At 49.5% G+C, this 23,067-nt stretch overlaps 1 protein-coding gene across 1 annotated transcript in view; it reads left to right on the top strand.

The window, feature by feature from the left end:
* The first annotated feature begins 1,405 nt into the window (after positions 1 to 1,405).
* The window catches only part of LOC144114645 (nose resistant to fluoxetine protein 6-like), a 73,882-nt gene continuing 52,220 nt past the window's right edge, over positions 1,406 to 23,067 (top strand). Inside the window, exon 1 of the mRNA XM_077648513.1 lies at positions 1,406 to 2,137. Coding sequence (XP_077504639.1) covers positions 1,738 to 2,137 — 400 coding nt within the window. The 5' untranslated portion in view covers positions 1,406 to 1,737. The remainder of the gene's footprint in view (positions 2,138 to 23,067) is intronic.

Raw genomic sequence — 23,067 nt, 5'->3', positions numbered from 1 at the left:
TGTGTCACGTCTTATTCGATTTGGGCACTGATAACCCTTAGCAGTCGCGTCAAATATAGACGAATCGCTCACGAAGTGCATTTTCCTCTCTTCCCGTATGTTCATTTTTCACTGCGGTCCGACGCATCAATGTAGGTGGACGCGGTTGTCGTAGGTGCCACCTCAAAACGTTGCCGGGAATGGTTCGGGGAATCTACATTCAGTATTTTTCATTCGGCGGTGAAAACCTTGTGCTTCGTCTTCGTTATAATTCTCTAACAACTTGATGGAAGTTGCGCCGCATTGTCCTGGGGCTGTGCCCTCCAGAACTGTTTTCAAGACACGTATCTCGCCTGGCAGTAGTTTTTTTTTTAAAGAAAATTTCTGGGAAGATCAGTAAAGCCAAGGGCTAATTTGTGTCGCCTCGTTATTCTGCGAACGCTTCCTGCTCCACCAAGTCAGTCACTCTTTTATTAGAACGCTGTTGACAAAGACACGTAGTTGGTGCAAAGTGGTTTGGGGAAATCCCCGCGAGGTGCGGTAGGGTTCCACAGGAGAAAATTGGCCTCCAGCAGAGCATGCAGCCATATACGGCACCGACGGAAGCTTTGTCGATACAAAGGAATGAATGTTAGGCAGGTCGGAACTAGATATGTTTACTTTGACGACGACCTTTGAGACGGATGTGCCTCATCCTCTTTGTGCGTAGAGTTTCCAGTCGCTTTTATGCACCTATCTCAGCGTTGCAGACCTGAAGGTTTTGAACAGCATTCGTGCAGCTTGGTCGTTGCGACTAGGGAAAATGAAACAGCTCACGGCTCGCGAATATCAGCGCACCTCAAAGCCTGGCACACAACCAGACGGACTTTGCGCTGGCAGAGGCCAATATATTGCCAAGAAGGCGACCTCCCGCGGGGGTAACGCAAGTATTACTTTTGTTCTTGGCCCGTGCGACGGTGGTAAATGTGTCAAAGGCACCCCCCGGCGTCAGAACATGAAGCAGTTGTTGCGTCCTTGACATCGTCGAAGTTACGGGGAAATTTCGCCCGGCCGCTTGGAGACCGTGATGTCTCCGTTCGAAAGAAGGCGCTCGCATTGTATTCAGCGGCAGCGTAGTTGGGGCATAGCAATCTCGCGACCCGCGCGTCAACCACCTCCCTCCGTGGTACCCGCACGTAGCGTGCGCGCGGACCGCGTCTACGGTGTTGCCCCATCACCCCCACTCCCTCTCCCCCCCCCCCCCCCCCCCCCCCCCTACTCAACGCTTCTGCCTACACGGTGGCTCGCCTTCCTACCGGCCAGAAAACTGTGTCGGCTAGGGGAAAGGGCGCGGCTCTCGCTGTACGCCTCGCGCGCGCGTCCAAAAAGGAGGGAAAGCCTTTGGCACCGCACAAGCGCGATCCGGCTTTTCCCGACAGCTCTCTCCGGCATCCTCCGTCCGCTGTGACCGCACACTCCCGACAGCCTCCGCTCTGGATCAGCCGCAGCGGTGGGCCGCTGCCGTGCCAGGCCTACAGACCGGACAACATACGCGACTTTGCCTACCTGCACCTAGCCTAATCAGTGCCATGCAGCGAGCGTTGCGGTGAATTATCTTAGCTCCGGAATCGCCGCTGTGCTCACGCCAACCGCCGCGTGACGTGTCCGTTGCGACCAGAGCCAGAACGCTGTCTTTCCTAGCGTCGTCAAACATATCAGGAAAGCCGGTAGAATAGAAGCGAACGCTGACCGCAAAAGCCGCACGTGCAACCGGCTACCATGAACAGGAGAGGCCGTTACTGCCTCACGGCTTTGACGCTGTGGGCGACGCTTCTGCTGTGCTGCACGCTGTGGGCCCAGAAGTGCAGAGCGGAGTCCTCGCTACCGGCTGCACCCGAGGAAATTCGGACCCAAGACAGCAATGGCGAGGACGTGGCCTCGAGAGCGCACTCGCGTGGGCTGCAGCTGGGGGTCGACAGCAGCAACGAGACGGAAGCGGCCCGTCGCCAGTGGAAAGACCAGGAGGGACGCCTCAAGGCACGCGTGGAGTCCTTCTTCAAGATGCTATTCCCCAACCTGGTGCGGCTAGGATCGGAGGCCGAGATTTCAGCCGAGTGCCAGGCGGCCTACTTCAAGATGTTCCTCGCCATCCGGCAACTCAAGACATGGGCACTGCAAAGTAAGTAGTCGCGACAGCCCGTTCGGCATTTCCGAGGCAGCTTCCACAGCCGCTGGAAATTTTTTTCTTTCGTCAACTTTGAAAGCTGGTAGACTTGGTATGTTTGAAGGCGCGAAATGCACGGACACGAAAGACATACCTGTACACAGGGCAAATCGCTTTGTCCTTTTGTACGAGTGCGCATTTCGTGTCCATGTATTTCACACTTCCATAGAGTAGGTTTTCTTTGTCTGCCCGCAGATACGCCATTTACAGCGCTGTCGTAGTGTTTTTGTGTGCCAAAGAATTTCGGCTTGATAATTACTAATTTCATCCCGATCACGAATTCGCAAACTCTGGCGCATGCTGAAATTTATCACTAAGCCGCGTTCACTGCTACTAGAAGCAATCTGGTGTATAGTGTCGTCCAAGGCGGATCTGATGCTGGAAGCGTTAGTCGTCCAACGGAATTTCCAATTGCTAAATATTTTTTACCTCAGCGTTCTTTATTTACTCTCTGTTCAAAAAAAAATGTTTTAAAAAGTTAAAAAAAGCGCTTTTAGATGAACGCTTTCCCCAGGTATTGTTCTTTCAGGTGAAAAATATTTTGAAGAGTGAAGCGCGCAAATACTCCCAGCCTACATGAGAGTGCCATTGCGTGTTTGACTCTTCTAAAGTGTAAGCGTTTGTTTTTATTCTCTTCTTCGAGGGCACGAAGCCTACGAAATGGAATTCTTCGGAGTGATTTTTCTTTTTTTTTAAATCGAAGTGGCCGAAGTGCACTAGTCACTCGGTCCTATTTCTCTTCTTCGTTTCAGCCCATGCACATTCGTTCAGAATTGTATGGGCAGAGCTCCAAGGTGCGCGGTTACAGTAGGCAATTTGCCGATGTTATCGCTGCATTCAAACATGTAGATGCTGCCTCTGATTGAGCCTTCACCCTAAGATATCGTGCCATGAAATGGCACTGATCTTGATGCTAAGCGATGCTGCGAATAACAAAGTGAAGTCGGTGCTCGCTCTCCTTAACATTCTTTTATCGCTTTAGAAGAAGGCCTGTGACCCGAAAACCAATGTTTCATGCAGGCACGAACGCACGTATGCTTTATAAGATCATGCCCTCTGCAGCTTGCTGTTCAGGGATAACCGAACACCTGTGAGAGAAAGGGAAAAAACTACGCCAATATTCCAAAGTGTCACGGTCTCAACTACATCTTGTCGTGCAGTCGGAAGCCCCGTGCAAAACGGGGCTGCTGTTATTGCGTTTCTCACTTCTGCGGAGATTTGTATTTATTACGTCTTTTTGAATTTCACCATGAAAGAAAGTGCACACCATTATCTGTACTTTAAACCAAGGGGCTTTTGACGGCCAAGAAAGAAGCACTTTTGACAGAGACTCTGGCCTCTTGTTGCTCGAAAGTGACGTCCCCAGAAAGGAACCATGGCAGGCACTCCCCGCGAACTTCCTCGTCATCGTTGCAGAAGCTGGGCAGACTCACACGAACGCCACGGCGGCGCCTCATAGGCAGCGCCTCTTATTGAAGCATATGTGGAGTCGGGGGGTTACGAAAAGTGCTTTTACAATGCTGATACGGTACCTCTAGTATGCTCGTTGTATTGCGCACTCTTCAAAACCTATGCAATCTTGAGCCCCGTTCGTCATTATCCAGCCCAGTGCTGTCGCAGAAATCTCGGGCTTCTGTCCTTCAGCCGCTAAGTTGCATGTAGCCGCAACTAAGAATGTAGACTGAAGAGAAAGCAGGGAAAACCGCTAGTGTTCCCTATCTGCAAAAAGAGGTTCATCTGGCGCTGCCAAGAATCTTTTTCGCTTTTTATAGTCCTGAACGAAATAGCTGATCCTAGGTTGTTGGAGGCAACAACAACAAAAAAAGAAGTGGTTCAAGAATGGCTGTCGCCACTGAACTTGACCAGGCTGTGCAACTGCATCCCGTATTTTAGCATAATGCTACAACACAGCTTTCCACTCTCGAAGAGCTCCGATTTTGCAAGGCGAAGTTCCTTATACATACACGCGCATACACACACAAAATAAAAAAAAACATTTTTGGCGCTAATGCATGAGCCGTTTGTCATTTAAAATTTAAAAATTCAGCGAATAATAAAATGCTGTGAAACCAAGACTAGCTCTGGTGTCATTCAGCTGCCGGAAGGAAACGGGTTTATCGATCGAATGAGTCAATCGATGCGACTGAATTGCGCATTACTCTGTGCCCCTTGATGGATTACTTGCTTCTGCTCAGCCTCGTATTGACGAAAGCGGCGCTGAGCAGTTTCGAAATTCCATTCGGGATGCATGTCGCTAACGAAATTTGTGCTTATGCTTCAATATTTTTTAAATCTACTTTTATTTCTTTAAACAACTTTTTTTTTCTGCGTCATAGCATGTGCATAGACTCGTGCGTGACGCCTATTCGTTGTGCAGACAAGAAAAGGGATGATGAGGGGCTTGCTAGGATATATACCGAATGTTTCACCTAAGATGTTTTCAAAAACAGACTTTTTGAGTTAGAAGAGCGCTTTTTTCGGCATAGGATTATAAGCGTTATAGCCGCATGCATCAGAATACGACTAAGACGTAGTAGAACGTTCATGCGGGCTAGTTGGTTCACTTCAATAAAAAAGCAGGACTGTGCGAACAAGTCAGGACAAGAAATATGGTGTGACTAAAAGACGTTTATGTCGTTTACGTTTCTAAGTCTCCTGCCCTCTCTTCTTGTCGCAGTCCTAACCCTCTTACTGAAGCGTGGTAACTACGAGGCTGGATAACTAATATTGAGTAGTTAACTTCTAACCACTACTGTTCATCTCCTTAATTATTTAGAGGCATGTAGCCCACAGTAAGTGATATCGATATCAGTGTTTAGAATTTCGAAAACGCAGTTATCCTCGGCGCTATGGCCCAACAAACTTTGGCTTTTTCGACGAGTTACAGGCATTGGAGTGGTTGTTTTGCGTGCAAGTTTTTTCGAAAGCGTATGTATTTCGGCGCGATGGAGGCAAAATTGGTTGGGCCAAAGCGCCGAAGGTAATTGCGTTTTCTAAATTTTAAAAATTGACATCGATATTACTTACGGTTAGCTACAAGCCTTTCAATAAATAGATTGACAGTAATAGTTAAAGTTAGCTATTCAATATTAGTTAATCATCCTACTGATCAGCCCGTCTTGGCTGTATTCTCATGTGCTACAACTGACAATGCTATGGCGAAACGCGCTCTTCTAACTCGAAAAGCTTATTTTTAAAAATTGCGCAACATCTTCGGTGCAACATCTGGTATACGAAAGAAGTCTGTTGTCATTAGACTCAAGTAAGCAATAAGGAATAGGGATGGATCATATCTATTTTGATTAGAGCAGAAAATAATAAAGATCAATTTCCTTCCCTAATCAATACCATAATAAATATTTCCGTATACTTTTCTTGGTTCTATTGACTGTTGGCCTGATATTTGTTCAGATTATTCATCATTTCTGGCCTCCGCGATTGATCAGTGGTGAAGGCGCTCGGCTGCTAACTCGAAAGACGCGGGTTCGATTCCAACCACGGTGGTCGAATTTCGATGGAGGTGAAATTCTAGACGCTCGTGTGCTGTGCGATGTCAGTGCACATTAAAGAACCCCAGGTGACCGAAATTACTTTGAGCCATTCACTACGGCGTCCCTCATAGCCTAAGTCGCTTTGGGACGTTAAGCACCCGTAAACCAAAGCAAACCAATCACTGTTTTTGGACGGAGTCGTTAACAGAGCCCCCCACCATGACAAAAATATTAGAGTATGTGTTATGTCAGATTTTTTTTTTCAGTTTAGAAGAAAAAAAAAACGTTTAAGGCGTATCTAAGCTTGGCTTGGTAGGAGAAGCATTCAACAGTTTAAAAATACACGAGAAATGCCTAGCCTCCAAATGCAGTTTATAGAACATGGCAATGAGCTGTAGTTATCAGTTGTAAGGATAATCTGATAAGGTCGCCATGGCGGTTTTATTTCCATTCCGCAGAGAAGAAACTGATTATATAATCAGCCCGTTCCAAAACCGCGACAAGGGCGATTGCACGCCTAGAAGCTGCACTGAGGCAATGACGCGCTCACCGAGTGCGAGATCAAATTTCGCGACTTCGCCCTTATGTGGCCCGTTTCACATGCATGCGATTTTCGCCTGCGACACTGCGAATTCTGTCGGTCTGCGACTGGGAAGGGCCATCGGTCTAGTTGCAGACAGCTCGCGATCGAGTTCCGTCCGGTTGGAATTCAGTCGCAGCGTCGGTGTGTTCGCTCTGCGACTGACCATTGGGGAGCGCCGAGACGGTGTGCGACGTGCGGTCACATGGGTACTGTTACTGCGGTGGAAGCAAAAGTGTTTATTCTAATCAAAACATACAGAATAATGCCTTGCATCTAAAAATACGCTGGTCATAAAATCATAAACGCATTCTGTGTGATGTTTCTGTCGCGTTTCATAATGGGTTGTCTATGCAAACATCAAGGAACCTTGCCTGTTCCTCTGACCGAATTCGTTGTGTCGGTGTTGCATGTGAAAGCAGTGACCGAAAATCGCACTGCGGCTTCACCGACTACACCGGATATTTTCGGTCCAGTCGCAGCATGTGAAACGGGCCTGATGCGTCAACCCAAAAACGAGGCAGTCATCCACCAGTCATCTATCAACCGGGAGTACGTTTACGTGGCCCTTGCCTCACCTGCGGATTCTAGGCATCGTCTGAAGCATTAATCACTGAACAGATGCAAGCGTACGTTTTCATGGGAGCTCCTGGAAGCCTATTTCATAAGCAAGACAACGCGTGTGGGTGTGCTTTACACTAGCGAGATGTACTTCGTGACAGCACGCTAGAAACTATGGGCTCCGTGCGCTGCAGTTTGGCGCGCGCGAGTGGCGCCACCTGGTTAACAGCGGTGGCGAAAGGCGGACGCAGCCAACGTAGCTCTCTGGTTCAGTTTGCAGCGAGCGAGGCGAGCGGTGAAGTGTTTCGTCCGAAGGCGAAAACAAACTTGAATAATTGTGGGTGCTCTACCTAGTGCTGTGTTTACCCAATGTCATAACATCTATAAAAACACTGCAGTCAAGGTACAGGGTATATTTTAGCGCTTGTCTTGGACATCGTGCATGCTCGCTCATGCTCAGAGGGTCTGCTGGAAATGAGTGCACTGTGGAATTAAATTAACTGAGAAAGAATTTACACTGACTGGGGTGTTATTAACGTGCTATCATTGGTAGGAGTTGCTTTATGTAGGGGGAAGGAATGCGCTCAGTCAGTCACAGGAAATGGCCTACGGTGAAGTTCTTGGAGCTAGCATCTGAAGTTTAGCCTTCGTTTGTTATGCTCCTCTGTGGTTCAGCGTGTCAATTTTGTTTCTAGTTTTTTTGGGGGGTTTTTTCGTGCGTGTCTATACTGTGCGAGCGACGTCGTACTTCTGGGAGTACTTATGTCGTCTTTCACGTTGTTTCACCTAAACGTTTGTATATTTTTTTGCATCATTTTATTTCCTACAGTGGTTTAAAATTTTGTATTTGTATTTGTTGCATTTATGGGATCGAATAAAATTCTGAGGACGAATAATAATAAAAAGGGAGTGGTTCAAATTTCTCTATATATATATATTTCTTGGATTTCACAACATCGCTAAACTCTTAATTTCTGGAATTAATATTTTGATTTTAATGGGGTTTTATCGTCTCAATGCAACTCAGACTATAAGGGGCGCCATAGTATTAGGTTCCAGATAATTTCAAGCACTTGGGGTTCTTTAGCGTGCACTGACATCGCGCAGTACGCGGGCCTCTAGAATTTTGCCTTTATCGAAATGCGACCGCCGCAACCAGGATCGAACCCGTCGTTTGGGTCAGCAGCTGAGCACCATAACCACTGAGCCACCGCGGCGGCCTTTCTAGAGTTAAGTATTAACGGACAGAAAAATACGATCAAAATAATTCATGCAATTGGTGCCTTCATGAAATTCCTGAAATAAAAGTCCTCTAACTTGGGGGGGTACTTACCAAGAAACCCTTTGTGTTTTTTATGCTTAGAGCTATGGTTCTCTGAGAGGAATACACAACGTAAAGTAGTGTCGATCGTGCAGGATGTAGAGCACTGTCATCTGATATATATGTGTATTAAGTTTGCGCTCTTCGCAATTCTAGCCGACCATTCACATAGTGGATGTCACATTGGATGTAAGTTACATATCTGATTTCATTATCTGTGTCCATGAGAGACTTCAAGCTCAACTGCGCTGCCGGATATGGCAGTGCCGTCGGGACTGCAACACAACCATGGTTGCTCGGAATACATGGTTTGCATGTGACGTCACGTCCGGCGGCGCGCGCTGCGGCGGACATGTTGGTGCAGTCTGTGCGGAGTCGGTGGTGTGCGGGTCGCACGCGTTTCCTCGCTAGTGGTAACACGTGCAATTTTGTTGCCTTTTGTGTGGCATTCCGCCGCTTCTCAGTAAGCAGCCTTTAGACGCTACCTACCGCTTAGATCTTACGGGGTCGGAGCGCGTTCGGTATGCGGAAAAAGAGCGTCTCTGCGATAATATCGACCCGTTCATGCTGCGGCCGGGAACGGACACAACAAGCGATGTCGACATATTTCCAGAGATTTGTTACGGTGACATCGTCAATTATCTTGTTTTTTCTGCAAGCTTTCTGACCCTTGAAGAAATGAAGGCGTTTAAGTCCACCGAGGCGCATAATTATTTCACTAGCGGCTGGGTGAAGGGACTGTCGGCAAAACAGCTGCAAGGGGACAAGGTGCTTCTACTTGGAGAGGTAAGCCGCAGGGCATTGATCTCTGTAAGGATTAGAGTAAAGAAATAACGGTTATTAAATCCACAAGTGACTGAGTGCAAGCAATCACTCAGTAAAGTTTTAAAAAGAACTGTTTATAAACTGTCAGGCTAGTGATTCATTTCTTCATATGTACTGAACCTGGACGACTTCAGATTAAATCACGAGTTATTCTATTTTTATGGGCATATGAAAAGAACCGTTGCTGGTTTATCTTAGTTTGGAAACCCAACAAGTTATTGCGCAAAAAAGAAACGGTCACGAGTGAAGAGATTGTTATCGCTCGCTACAGATTTGCCGACCAACAATTTAGGTGTCGCCTATCGCGTCGCGCAGTTTTTATGGCCCGCCTTAACTGATCAAGCCATCGCTGTTGCCGTTTTCGACGGTCCGGTAGCGCGACAAGATCGACAGTGACGTGTGCCTTCGCAGAGATGTGTCCAATGTTAATTTGGATTCGTAGCCTCCACTGTTGCCGACTCCTCAGCCTGACACTCCGCTTGAGCCGCGCGTTTCTGGGTCCGTCGTCTTGCCGCGCGAGTGCGGCGACCGGGATCACCATGTTTAGCGCTGTAGCCGAGCAAAAGCGTAGGGGCCCAGTCCGGGTCCGTCTCCTCCCACAGTTTTGATGGTCTGCCTACAAAATGCAAGAAAAATTTGTTTGAAATGAGATTTTCCGCTATGCTTGTACGTCATGCGCCTAAATAAACATTGTGCATATGCAACGGACTTACCTTTTACGAAGTGGGCGCCGCAAACACGTATGCCCGTCCTTTCGGAGTTGAGATCGGCAAGTTTTATACGAGCCAGCCACACCTCCCGTCGCTTCGCGCATAAAGCTTTCGTACGGTCACCTTGATGCTCTATGACCTTTGGAAGACGAAAAAAGTCTGTGTTTGTTGATTTCGCCCAACAAGTGCGGTTGGAGCATCCAACAACAGCGCAGATAACCATCGCAACGCCGTCGAAGTACACCGTACGCGCGAATTGCATCAAGTGCACCACGGCCGCTGCGACTGCACCAACATGGCGGAACAGTATCCCAGGGTTCCCAGCTACGACGTCAGTGCAAGCCATGTATAGGTGATCAGCCAAACCTGAAAGCAATTGAGACTAGAAGTAGCAGCGGTGGCGACAAGGTTTTCAGTGCGTTGAAATCAGCAGAGAAGCAGGCGTTAACTTAGAATGGCATCGCGGTCAGTGCGCGTCTGCTATGCGACCAGGCTGACGCGAACGCATCGGGCATGGAGGAAGGCGCAGGGCCACCACAGCCAGTCTCGAGGGGGGCGCGCGCTCTCCCCTCGAGAGGCCAGCCGTGACTGAGCGTCCGGTTAACGCGGAGAGTGCCACGAGGCGGCGCTGGCGATGTGGTCGCTGCTGGCGCCACCATACCAGCGCACGGAGCCCAGGGTCTAAGTTTCGGCTTCTTTGTTACCCACTTGTTTTGTAGAGGTCATTGGTATGTACGCATTTTTCAAAATAAAGTGTTAGTTGAAAGTCAGAGCAAGAGCTGCCCGCAAATGTTTTTTCTCTTGGTGTATGTGACACTTAAAAGATCGTGGGAGAAGTAATTATTACCCGAGCAAACGCAGCGCCTACAAAACAAATTATTAGTGAGAAATATAGGACTCAATAAGGCCTCTCTTGACGCTGTAAACGAGGTTAGAATAAATATCTTTTCTTCTGACGTTGAGAGATCACTCAGTGACACGACTTGCGAAAGAGAGGAACGCAATGTGAGCAGCAGTCTCAAACATCGTCATCGATTTTTCTTATCGTTGTCTTCTTCGTACCTACAGTTTCACTTTTATTTTGCCCCCTTTCTGGTTTCTCTATCGGACTTGCCTATCATCCTTCAGATTACGCGCGTTATGTGCCCTCGTGTAAGTCCGTATCTAAGCCGCAGAGAAGTAAATGGGTCTCAGTAGTGTGCAGGTGGCGAGTTTCTACACCACGGTCCAGATCGCATGCGTGTTGGCATGCCCGCGGAGTTCGCTGGCGAGCCTTGCAGGAGGGCGCTTACGACACGCGTGTGGCTCCTTATCCGTGGAGGGTGAGCAGATCTCTAACCCTAGCGGTGTTCCGGAGTTTCAGGGGGGGGGGGGGGGGGGGGGGGCTTTAAGTGCCCTGCTCCACGGCTCGACGGTGGAGCCTATGGGCCGGACACGTTTGACAAAGATGGCACCTGAAAAGCTTTCTTTCTCCCTCTTTTTCAGTCGCCTCCCCCCTCCCCTCCCTGCGTCCGTAAGGTGTCCACCCAGAACTCGACAGTTAGCGCGCCTTTCCTTTCCTCATAATCACCTCCTCGTACCGCACAAGAAAGCGCTGCCTGCCACGCACAGATGCGCTCCATCTGGACGCCCTGGGACAGGCGTATGACAGCTGAGTGGCAGGCGGCCCAAGTGGGAAAGAAGCGAGCGAAATTATTGCCGCTGAGTGCCCAGCGAGACGTGTGGTCGGTCCTCCCGAACTTGAGCACTCACGTCAACGCGGGGAGACGAAGAAAAAAGGAAGAGGAGGGCGAAGGGACAGCTGCAGAGAAGAAAAAGAGTGACGCGGCGGTGGGGGGGAGTCGGGAGGCGCGGAATTGTTGTTCGCTGCTACCCGTATACCTTGTGTACACAAATTGCCCACATGCGATTGCACGCTCCAACGGTCGCGATATAAACCTGCCGGGGCGAAAAAATAACCCTCGTTTACAAAACGTCTACAGGCAACGGCTGATCGCTTCAGGCGCGGGATAGCAGCGGTTACTCAAAAATAAAATGAAAAAGAAGGAAGGCAAATGCTTCTGCGTATGTCCTGAGAATGCAAACCGTGTCACGACAGCGTGCGCATGCACGCAGAACACGCATACACATACACACTCACGCACAACTGACAACCTGCGCCAGTTTAGATTCTTTAGTCTTTTCCCATTTGTGATCGTCACTGACCGTCGCCAGTTGTTCCTATGCTGAGGAAGCTGACGATGAAACGTGCGTATAATACCTGCACAGCGCTTTAATAACTCCAGTTCGCTTTATGTACAAAGCGTGCGCAGTAAACAGTGTAAGCAGTGTAATAATGTGCGCGGTACGTGCGTGCTGCGTATAATTTTTTTTTTCCGGTGCTTTATATTGAAGCACGATAAGTAAAACCCGCACGATAACCGCGACCCCTAACTGCATCGTCGACGAAGCGTTTTTGTCAAAATATTCCTTTGCTCCAGGTCCACGTAGTGAAGCTCCCTGCTAGCGCACGGGAACCTCTAGGTGCACTTAAAATCGAGAGGAACGATTGTTGCCAGATGGAAACCAGCGAAGCGCGGCGGGCCGTGCCACACGGTACGGCTCCCATTTCTGAGACGCATTTCATTATTCTCTGAGCAGAAACTGCTGTCTAAAGGCGGCTGACGACTGAATTCTGTTGAGCTCGCCAAGGGCCGGTCGACGAAGTTGGGGATTTAATACGGCAGGCGCAGCGATCAGCTAATAGAGAGTTATAGCATAGCGCGGTCCGCTACCGTGAACCGCTTCCGCGAGGCGCCACTGCGCGTGCGCAGAACGCCCTGAGGGCGCCAGATGGCGCCACGCGCCCATAATCTGCGTGCGCACCTACCGCGTTGAGACCAATCAACGCGTACTATGTGGTCACGTGTCGCGTACTATGTGGTCACGTGTCGCGTACTATGTGGTCACGTGTCACGTGTATCACGGTAGCGGATCGCGGATCACGCTATGCTATAACTCTCTAATGTTGCCGCGATTTTACGTCAATAGCGGATTTAAGAAAAAGTGAGAGGGGGGTTGAAAACTCTAGACTTGAGTAGGAGAGGCGGGGAGATATTTTGAGCAAGAGCGTTCAAGGAAGCCCTCTCCTCCCCCAAGCCGTCCCCTCCATGAGCTGCCAATAATTATACCCCTGCTTCATGTCAAGCTAACTATCATCCCCTACTCTATGAGGGGTATGGATAAACGGAACTTCATGACGGTGGTTTCCAACCTCACTCCATCAAAATGCGCCGCGGAAGAGTGAGTAATACTGCTTTCAGTCGTTGTTCTTTCTGAATGGCTTCTTGCATCCACTGGTCGGCTAACCGCACAGCAGACACCGATGTCTTGCGGGTCAGTGTGCTTGCTGTACATGCAATCGAGAGACTGCTTCAGACACCGTACAATAATCCATGTGTCTCATCGGAGCAATCGTTGCATTAGCAGTGTCAGTCAGCCTATATATTACGGTTCATCAGAAAAAGGTTTGCGTGATTTTGTTCATATTTCAAATGTGTATATGTAAGTGCGCTTTAAAAAAATAAACAATCTGCCGAGATCATATCAGGGCTGGGAAGAGCTAACACTGGTGAGTTGAAGTCGCCATGAGCAAGCTAAGAAAGGCGTTCAGGTGTAAGCGTTTGTAACCCAAGGGGGTAAAACTTTCGGTAGCGTAGTTGATTTCTCGCATAGCTATAAGATAGTAGGTCCAACTCAGTGAAATTGAATGAGGCAGTGCATACGTGGTGGGGCAACTAGCACCAAGTAATGTAAGCGATGACGAGTAGAGTTGGTTAACGTACTTTGTGGTACCTTTACTTATTACAGAACTATTCACTGGGTGAGGGAGATGTTGATGCGCCTCCTATGGACTGTTCAAAAGCTGTCCCACTGCCCTTACACTGTGCTAGCGACAGGTACACGCAACAGACCGCCGATCAATTTGGCAGTGCCCTGGGAGCTCTTGGAGCTCTTGCTCGAAAGGTCTATGGGTATAGCGAAAAAAACAAGAAATTTCTCAGATGCAGATTTCCTTCTGAGGCAAGTGGAGAGATGTACAGTTCTGAGCTTCCCTAAAGCCGATCTATACATAATTAGCTATATCGTGATGCCTGGTCGCTTGCCGTTTTCTCGCCTGCTTTTAGTTTCTCCGCGCACCAATCGATGGCAACCTTGATTTCCATGGCTGTCGCAGGCTGTTTGAGGCGGCATACACCAACGAGATCTGGTTGTGATGACCACCTGTCGTTTCAGTGAACGAACCGAACCTGGCTGAAAGCATAAAAGCTGCGCTTCTAGCCACGTGAAATTAGAAGGAAAAGGAACTGGCGAAATCTGCGGCTTGTCTCATATTTTCGGCAGGTATGCTTCTGAATGCACTGCTATGTAAAAAATTGTATCTGCATGCTCCCACCTGCTTGGTCTTCCGAAACTGCAGTATATCCCAAATAAATAAAATAAAATACTATATTTACTGGTATTACTTTTCTGCGTACTACTCCGTATTACTTTGTGTATCACTCTGTATACTGCGCATTAATCTAATTGCTCTGTATTAATGCGGTCAAGCTTCATCAGTGTTGCATGCGCTGCGTTCTGTTAACGAGGCAGTGAATGCCCTCTGGCATATCTCCCGGCGCACTTTTCTGGCCTGTATACTTGTAGTTATGCTACATGTAAAGGCAAACATATTATGAGTGCTAAAATAAACCGCTATACTCAGGCACCATCGCAATGCACAGTATGAAATAATTCATTTGTACAGCGCCAGCGGCACTGCAGCGTGGCTGAAGTTAGTTTCCAAGCTGTGAAAGGTGCGGTATAAAGTCGACAAGAGGCGAAAACGAGCATCCTGCTTAAGTTTCAGTGTATAAAAGGCTCTTCCGACCGCGGTGTAAAATAATCAGAACCAGTTTCTTGCGACCGGAGCAACATTTGTAGTATGTCTATTTTTAATGTCTATATTCGTGCCCCAGATATCGTCAAGGTGAACCGGTTCAACAAGTGGGCATCCGTGTGATGACAGCCTAGTCAGATGCCAAACAACTAGCGAAATTTTCCACCGAGCAAAGCATTTCGCACCGAGACCTCTGGGGATTGCAAGTAAGAGAACGAACAGCCTGGAATGAGAAACATTGGCCAGCCCGCAGTCTTGGGCACACCGGGCTCAGCAGCAGCAGCAGCAGAAGCCGTGCATGCGTCGCTTTCCTTCAGAAGCGGCGCACTGTTCTTTCACGGCCGCAGCCCGTCGGCATCAGAGGTCGCGTTCGAAACGCAGTAGCTCGGGCGTTGACAGCTATAGGCACAGGATGACCGGCCCAACTCGTCACATTCGCTGCGACCGCTGTCCGCGAACGGACGCGCACTCGGGCGGAGGAAAGATCCCTTAGCCCCGATCCGTCAACACTGCCGGCAAGCATGTGCGATATGCGTCATCATCACGCTCGGACGCGAGCGCAGACAACCATGCATACATCACAATCCGAAGCGGCCTGCAAGAAATCGAGCTGATGAAAGCTGGAAATGTTTCCTTTTAACCGCACAGCTGCGCTGGTGTTTTATTTCATGGCGTAATTTTTTAGCATTTGACATTTATTCTTCATTAAAAATCCCCATGCACTATACGCACCAAGACGGCAGTGTGTGCATATAAGTATGCACACCCGTACTCTATCCGCGCCATGCACGCTTCGTGGAACGCGGCTTACCTCTCGCGACACGGGCTTATAGAGTGCCTATGTGAGGGGCAGGTATACTCGCAGGAGGTTGTGCCCATGCGAAGGTGCGGTAAACGAGCTATTGCGAATGACTTATGCGTGCGTAACGACGCTCACGACGCTCCTCTGCAGTGCATGCAGTGGGATCATTTCCAACCGGCCGGAGGTTGTTATCCGCGCTCTTTGGGCGCGGAAACTGCGTCTCTCGAAATGGCCGCAGTCCCGCTGTAGGTCGCGTTAGCTGTAAGCCCCGTGGTCACCTATGCGAGCTGGGCCCGACGGATAGTATCCCGCATTTCGCGATGCTGTACGTTTTGCACGCGACGGCCCGCATGCCTGAGGCCATGCTGGCGGTCGCTACGCGCGCTACCGCCGTTGGGAGGCAGATAAGCACTTCAACGACGTTGTTAAGGGACGATGCGCTGCTTCTCAGTACCCCATCTGCTTTGCGAACGATTATGCCTCTTCTTGCTGCGCTTGTAGTCCTGTTTTGGCCTCCTGAATCACTGAAGCTTTTCGGAAATGATCATGAATAAGCGCGGTGAATCAGCGGATTGTCGTTGCATACTTGTAGAGCCAGTGACTCTGTTTTCTCTAGCGCATCTACCTCGTGGTGTGTGGGCCCGATGTTGAGCATGGGGTATGAAAGACGCCGTAGTGGAGGGCTCGGGATTAATTTCGGCGCACTGACGTCGCACAGAACACGGACATTTTTGCATATTGCCCCATTGAAAAGCAGGCCAATGCGGCCGGAATTAGTTTCCGCGATCTTCGGCTGTACAGCCGAACGCCGTAATCGCCGAGCACCCTGATTACAACAGCGTAAGCGATGTAAAAAAAAAAACGGTAGTGTTTTACAGACGCAACCAAGCTTCAGGCACTTTTCAAATGGCGAGGAAATGTTCGCGTCGTGTCCCCCCAATGTCGTTTCGTTACGGGATCCACATCCGCCCGTCTTCTAAGGAGCTGGGCAACGTATACCAGCTCGCAAAGAAGCGCTGGCTAAGCAGCCGTCAAATACCATTAATGCTTCCATTTCAAAAATACGGGGAGCTGCTGTGCAGTCTGGACACGCAATTGAGCGCTACATGCGCCGGGTTTTGTGGGGAAAAAAGTAATAAAACCAAAAGAAAACTACAGACAGACATCTCTTGACGAAATTGTTGCGACTGCCAGTTTTAGATATATGCACCAATCATTCGGCTGTCCTTCAGAGAAGTGCCGGAGACGTCAAGAGCGTGTAGGCGAAGCTCCTTGTCTGAAGGCCTGAACGCTCATCGTGTTTGCGCTTCAGACGGCAGGCGCCTTCCGTCGATTCGCAAACAGCCTCGCCATTACCATTCCTCCTTTCTTATTCACCCTCCGCCTTTTTTTCCCGCACACGCGGTAGTGTCAACATGGCATGGCAGTCCCATTAACTCAAGTTATTTCACCACGTTGTGCCTGATGTGCGACAGGAGGAAAGCTTTCCTCCTTGTAAGTAAGTACGCGCACCAAGCACCTCATGACCTTGTGAATGACGGTGTAGAAACAGCTCCAAACGCTTTTCACGTTGCAGCGTGGCAGTGGGGCGGAAAAGATTGTGAAAATACGTGAAGTTGGTTATAAGAATGTACAGTGAAACGATGTTGGGAAACGACGTTTTATTCTCCTCATCATCCGTCTTGCGCTCGCATCCAGATAGATCCCTGTCTCTGATTATCCCGCACGCGTGGTTGCCGCTTCACTAAGGGGTCTTGTGAGAGCGAAAATGAATGCGAATTTTTCTCTTTTTTTTTGCTCTCGTGATTCGGACGAGTTGCGACGACAAAGCTGGGCTTTCCACCGCCTGTGAATTCACTGTAGTACTTTTGAGAAAACTACCGACATTATTAGCTTCCTCAACCTCCACGTTGAATCAGTTACCTTGCTGCTGACATATATCAGGAGCGAGTACTTTCTGGAAACAGAAAGCGCGGGCGAAATTCGGCGCTTGTATCCGCGATCTGGTCATTTACTCGGTAGCGCTGCTTCAATGTGAGCAAAGCAGCCCTGTTTGCTAAGACACCTCTTGCTACTGCGTCGGCAGACTTTCGCATCTTGCTTCCAGGGGACAAATGGATCACTGACGGCTGCGCAAATTTTTGGGCAGAGGCCAACAGCGGGATGAGCTGGCAGATAACAGCCCTCTCCCCTCATAAACTAATTGTGGATTTGTTTATCGAGACAGCTTCGCCGCTTTCGAGGAAGGCAGCTGACGGATATAATCGCTGTTGAATAAAGAACGAGTTCAGTGGGCCCCGATGTGGCGAAGAGTTTGGCAATCAAAATGATCTATTTCAAGAACACCGAAATATGCACGAACACAGAGGTTCACGCCTGACTCAGGCGGAAACCCACAGGGCATACGGAGTCAGGAATTTACTAAATTTCGTGACTAAAGGCAGCGGAAGCATAGCAAATAAAAAAGGAAAAACTGAAAGTGCGTGTGTCGTTTGCCTGCTTCATTTCTGTTCTGTGCTTTTGTAACCGCTTCCTTAAGTCCAGTAGTGTGCATACCAAGTATAGATCAGTGGAGGCTTACTTCGTTGAAACTGGTTTATATTCGCTGAAGTGTCCTTTTGACACCATTCGAGATAGAATTTTTTATTTATTTTATCTATTATACATACTGCAGCTTCGATAAGGCTATTGGAGGAGTGGGCAAGAAGCGAACAAAAGTCATTCAGAAAAATACAAGCGTGTAAAACACGAAGACAATAAAAATGTCACTAACAAGTGATCGCAGCCAAAACTCTTCAATGGGTAGCGAGCGGACGTTTCCAGGCAGCGAATTCCAGAGTTCAATGGCCGTACGGGAAAGAAGCTGTGTTTGATCGTCTCATTGCGGCAAAGAAAGGGGTAAGGTTCAGGCTATGGGAACTTCTAGTTATGGAAGGTTTGTTAAAGTTCAAATAATTGTTTACAGGAGGAAAGCGCTGAGAATGAATCAGTGTGTGCAAAAACTTCAAACATCTTAGGCGGCGGCGAGGTGATAGTGCTGTAAGACCTGAGGCTGTATAAATCTCGGCCGTAGATGTGAAAGATGAAGCATACTGATTTCTTTTGAACTGATTATAATATCGGTTTTCTTAGTATTCCATATGATCCAACCATAATCACCAATGTGTTTTTTTGTTTTTATTGGGGTTTAACGTCCCAAAGCGACACAGGCTATGAGGGACGCCGTAGTTAAGGGCTCCGAGAATTTCGGCCACCTGGGGTTCTTTAATGTGCACTGACATAGCACAGCACACGGGCCTCTAGAATTTAGCCTCCATCGAAATTTTACCGCCGCGGCCAGGATCGAACCCGAGTCTTTCGTGTCAGCAGCCGAGCGCCATAACCACTGAGCCACCGCGACGGCCCCAATCAAGGATGGGGCGGAGAAGTGTTGTATATGTTGGCAGTTTGGTATGCTTTGGGCCTTACTCAATGTACGATGGCTTGTTACATAAGAGGCTTGTTACATAAGAGATCAGTATGTTTCGACCGTGACATGACCATGAATGAAGACTGAGGTATTTAAATTCAGTTACTCTTTCTAATCCTGAACGCGAAAAGTGTACGTGAAAAGGTAAGGAGATGGGAGTCCAGAAAAGGACATAGAAAATGTTTTGCAGAAATTAATGTTCATTTGCCATTCCTTGCACCACCTACAAAATTTAGCAAACGGGTCGTTAAGCAATTCATGGCCAAGTGGCGTGTTTATGCTATGATACAGGACGCAGTCATCAGTGTAAAGACAATTTTTAACGGATATGCAACGTGGCATATCATTAATATATAGCAAACAAAGAAGTGGGCCGATGAAAGTAAATTCGTTTCCGACCGAATTTTTAATCACAGCGGATGAGCGCAGTCACTACTTCGCTGCTTGCACATGCACAGCTTTGTAGCAAAAAGCGGGCTGAGCAGTGCGAGTGGCTCGATATCCGCTTTGGTTGGTTGTAATGAAGATGCTCTGAATATTTAACACTGCAGATTAAGACACAGCTTCAACGTTTCCACACGATTTGCTTTTCTTTGATCTTCCGCGAGCGACGGGCTTCCTTTCGATCTTGAAACTGCATCTTCTGTGCTCCCAACTCTTACGCCTGCTTTTTCTTTTTGTTTCTAATCCATTTGTTTTTAAAGGCGGCATGAAATGGAAAAGAGCAGACCCGTCTTCCGTTTAAACCGCTGTCAATCGCGAGGGTTGGCGGAGGCTGCGATTCAGAGGGACACCCTCTCGCCCGAAAATACTACTGGCGTGGAATGTTCATCGTGCCCGCGTGCGCGACCGTCACTGCGAACCGTAGACGGCAACCTGCGGAATGCATTTCCTCTCCTGATCTCACTCTTTCGTTTCCATTTCCGGCTTATCGCTCTCCTCCCTTTGTGCACTTCTAAGAAGAGGGCTTCTTAATTGCTTTCAGTTCCGGCGATGTTTCCGGAGGGTCGACAAGCGCGCGCGCGAACGAGCCAGAGAGTGTCTCCCGCTCGGCGGCTGTTACGCAACCGCGTCTCCTGCTGCGCGTGCCGTTACGCGAGGGTCGTCACCGTTGCGCTTGACGTGTACGACTCATATGTAGCGCCACCCCTGCTGCGCTCATTGTCTTGTCGTGCCTGTTTTTCTTCCCCGCACGCTGCTTCTCTGAAGAACAGCCTACTGTACGCCATGCAAGCAAAACTGTGCGCCGACGACACCCGCCCACTTGGCGGCAGCGCCCCCTCCCCACCCCAACATCCCTTTCCATCTTTCTTTAGGGCCATCGTTTTTCTGAATTTCTGCCGAATCGCGCCGTTTTTTCTTTCAGCGTCAGAGGTGCTCTTCCGTCGCGCCGCCTGTCTGTCGGTCGCCTTTCCCCGCCGAAGCGAGGTGCGCGCCCCCTCGCGATAGCGGCTCGGGGATTACCCGTTCGTCCGTCTGCGAGTACCGCCGCTGCGTTTTGTGTTGTGCCTGCATCCTCGTCGCGCTTCCACTTAGTGGTCGCGCCGGTGCGCCTGTCAAGCCGCGCCGCCGCGTCGTTTCTCATGTTCGCCTTGCTCTTGCGCTGCTGCCGCGGCGATGCGACGCCGTCGCCAAACACTTCCGCCCGCCGGCGTTCACCTCAATACCCGGCCTCGACCGAGGCGCGGGTGAAGAGCGAGCGACAAGCGCCCGCCCCTCGGAACGGCTGGCGGTAGGCCTCGCGCATCCGGGCTCGTGCGCTGTGCCAGGCTACCACTGGCAAGTGCTGGGGGCGTGCATGTACTCTCGCTGATTGTTGACCTTACCACGGTGTTCGGGGCGGCAGAGATCGCCTTATTTGTGCGTTATTTTACGGGAGGGGCTGTCGTTCGTAGGCATAAGCCGCCTTTCACGAAACGCTGGCGTGAAGGGCCTAGTTACGGCTCACGCGTGCCGTTTAGGCTCAACTAAGGGCCATACGTCTTTTACGCGATTTTGGCGAGGTGCGGCCCTTACACGAAACCTCCATTTTTGAACTCAGTTTCGAAATGATATTCTGGGGAAACTACTTTATTGCAGCCTGCAATATTACACTAAAACTCGCGCCTAGATGCAGGTTCCTTTATGAATCTTCACTGCAGTCACAGTCGCAGCTGCTCGGGCTCGGCTCCTGACCACATCCTTAAATGGAGTGATCTTCGGTTCGATGCACTGGATTCGAAATTCCTGTGCCTTCACAAAATTGAACAACAGTTTCCTGGAAGCTGCGTGTCGTGAATTCAGAATAAATGAAACATGCAACGTGCTATACACTTTACCGACGAACACGAAACGATTTATCCGACACACAAAGCGCTTTGTGTCATTTATTGCGTGTTCGTCTGAAAAGTGTTCAGCGCGTTGGATGCATGAATGATGTGCAAACAACTAGGCCCAGTTCTCCGCACTTTTAGCAGAATCCATGGGCAGATGAGATGAAGTTATGCTCCTCTTTGCCGTCCTGTTCGTCTCGCTTTGTTGTCGGCCGTTCCACTCCGGGGGCAGTCGTCTGAATTTGCTTTAAATGGCACACAGCTGCGAAGATGATCATCATGGGTTTTTATGGCGCAAGGCCACCTATGGCCAAAGAACGCCGGCCATCACACAAGGTAGCTTTCATCGCACGAGGTGGGGTCCAGGACATATTTTTCAAGCATTTCACCCCAGATAAGCCGAGCACCAGACCAGGGGAACGCTTGTACCCATTGTATCACCGGTGGGTACCCGGCGGCACTGGGGATCGAACCCTGCACCTCCAGCATGCGAGGCAGGTGCTCAACCACTTCACCACCGCAGAGATGCGTAGAGTGGCATGCTGGATGATATTAATGATAGCTGCGCGCAGGTGTCGTGATCTGGCAGTTCTGCCGGGAGCTTACCGCGCAAAGAAATTTACACGCACGTGAAACGTAGTTGCTCTGCGAATTTTTGAAGCGATAGATTTAAGTGTCCCGTCCCGCAGAAAATCCGCCAGCTTTCGTGTTGGTTGTTGTGTGTGAAAAATCCGGAATGGTCAAAAGGCGCCTTGCCACACGCGTGAAGCGGCGCATTTGAAGTCATTAAAACAGGAGAATACTGGCGATTAGAAGGTCGCAAAATGTCTGAAAAGTTATGAGAAAAAATAAGTATGTAATGTAGAGGAACTGCGCTGAGAGAAAAATTGGGGCAGTTTGTCTGATATCAAGCCCCTCAACCTCAGGTTGCGAGAGAGACACTCTACCCACAGGTCACGCAGGCACGCTCTTGCAGTGTAGTCAAAGCGAGGCTGTATACGTATGTCGTGTGATCTTTCACATAATATGGAAAGTTTGGTTTATGGGTGTTTAACGCCCCAAAGCAACCGAGGGATGCCGTAGCGGAGGGTTCCGGATAATTTCGACCACTTGGGGTTCTTTAATGTGCACTGACATCGCAGAGTACACGGGCTTCTAGCATTTCGCCTCCATCGAAAGTCGGGCACGCCGTGGCCGGGATTGAACCCGCGTCTTTCGGGTCAGCAGCCAAGCGCCATAACCACTGAGCCACCGCGGCGGCCTTAATATGGAAAGTGTCTGCGTGGTCAAGAGGAGCCCCTGCCGGGACACATTAACGCTATCGCGCCATACCCTTAAACGCGGAGCATAGTTGTCCCCCAGTTTTGTGGCGTAAGCTACAGTGGCCGAGGTTGACCAGTTTCGCGTGGCTCCTGGAGAGCCGTGCAGCGCATGCGCCAGGAGCAGTGACATCACAAAGCGCACATCTGGCGCGCCGGAGCCGCCGCCATGCGCGCCTCGCAGGTCTAAGCCTCAAGCGCCGAAGGGCCTGGTTCGGTTCCCAGCCTCGACACAGGGTTTTTTATTCAGTGAGTGTGCGGGGGGTTGACAAGGCTGTTATTCCCGTGTCCAGTCACGTAGTTGGTTTCGTTGTGCGGTTTCCAGAGGATGAATATTAATAATTATTATTATTAACGAAACCAACCACGAGACTGGACACGGGAATAACCGCCTTGTCAACCCACACACACTGAATAAAAAAACTCTGTGTCGCGGCTGGGAATCGAACCAGGCCCTTTGGCGCTTGAGGCGGGGACCCTACCACTCCGCCACGACGACTCAAGGTTTAACTAAGTAAGCGCACAGTATCCGACATAAGATAGTTCAGTATGGAGAGAATCGAGCATGCTCCAAAGA

The sequence above is a fragment of the Amblyomma americanum genome, chromosome 1 (assembly GCF_052857255.1).
Source record: "Amblyomma americanum isolate KBUSLIRL-KWMA chromosome 1, ASM5285725v1, whole genome shotgun sequence".
NCBI lineage: Eukaryota > Metazoa > Arthropoda > Arachnida > Ixodida > Ixodidae > Amblyomma > Amblyomma americanum.
The sequence above is the reverse complement of the archived record's forward strand: the minus strand, read 5'-3'. Positions and strand labels throughout refer to the sequence as shown.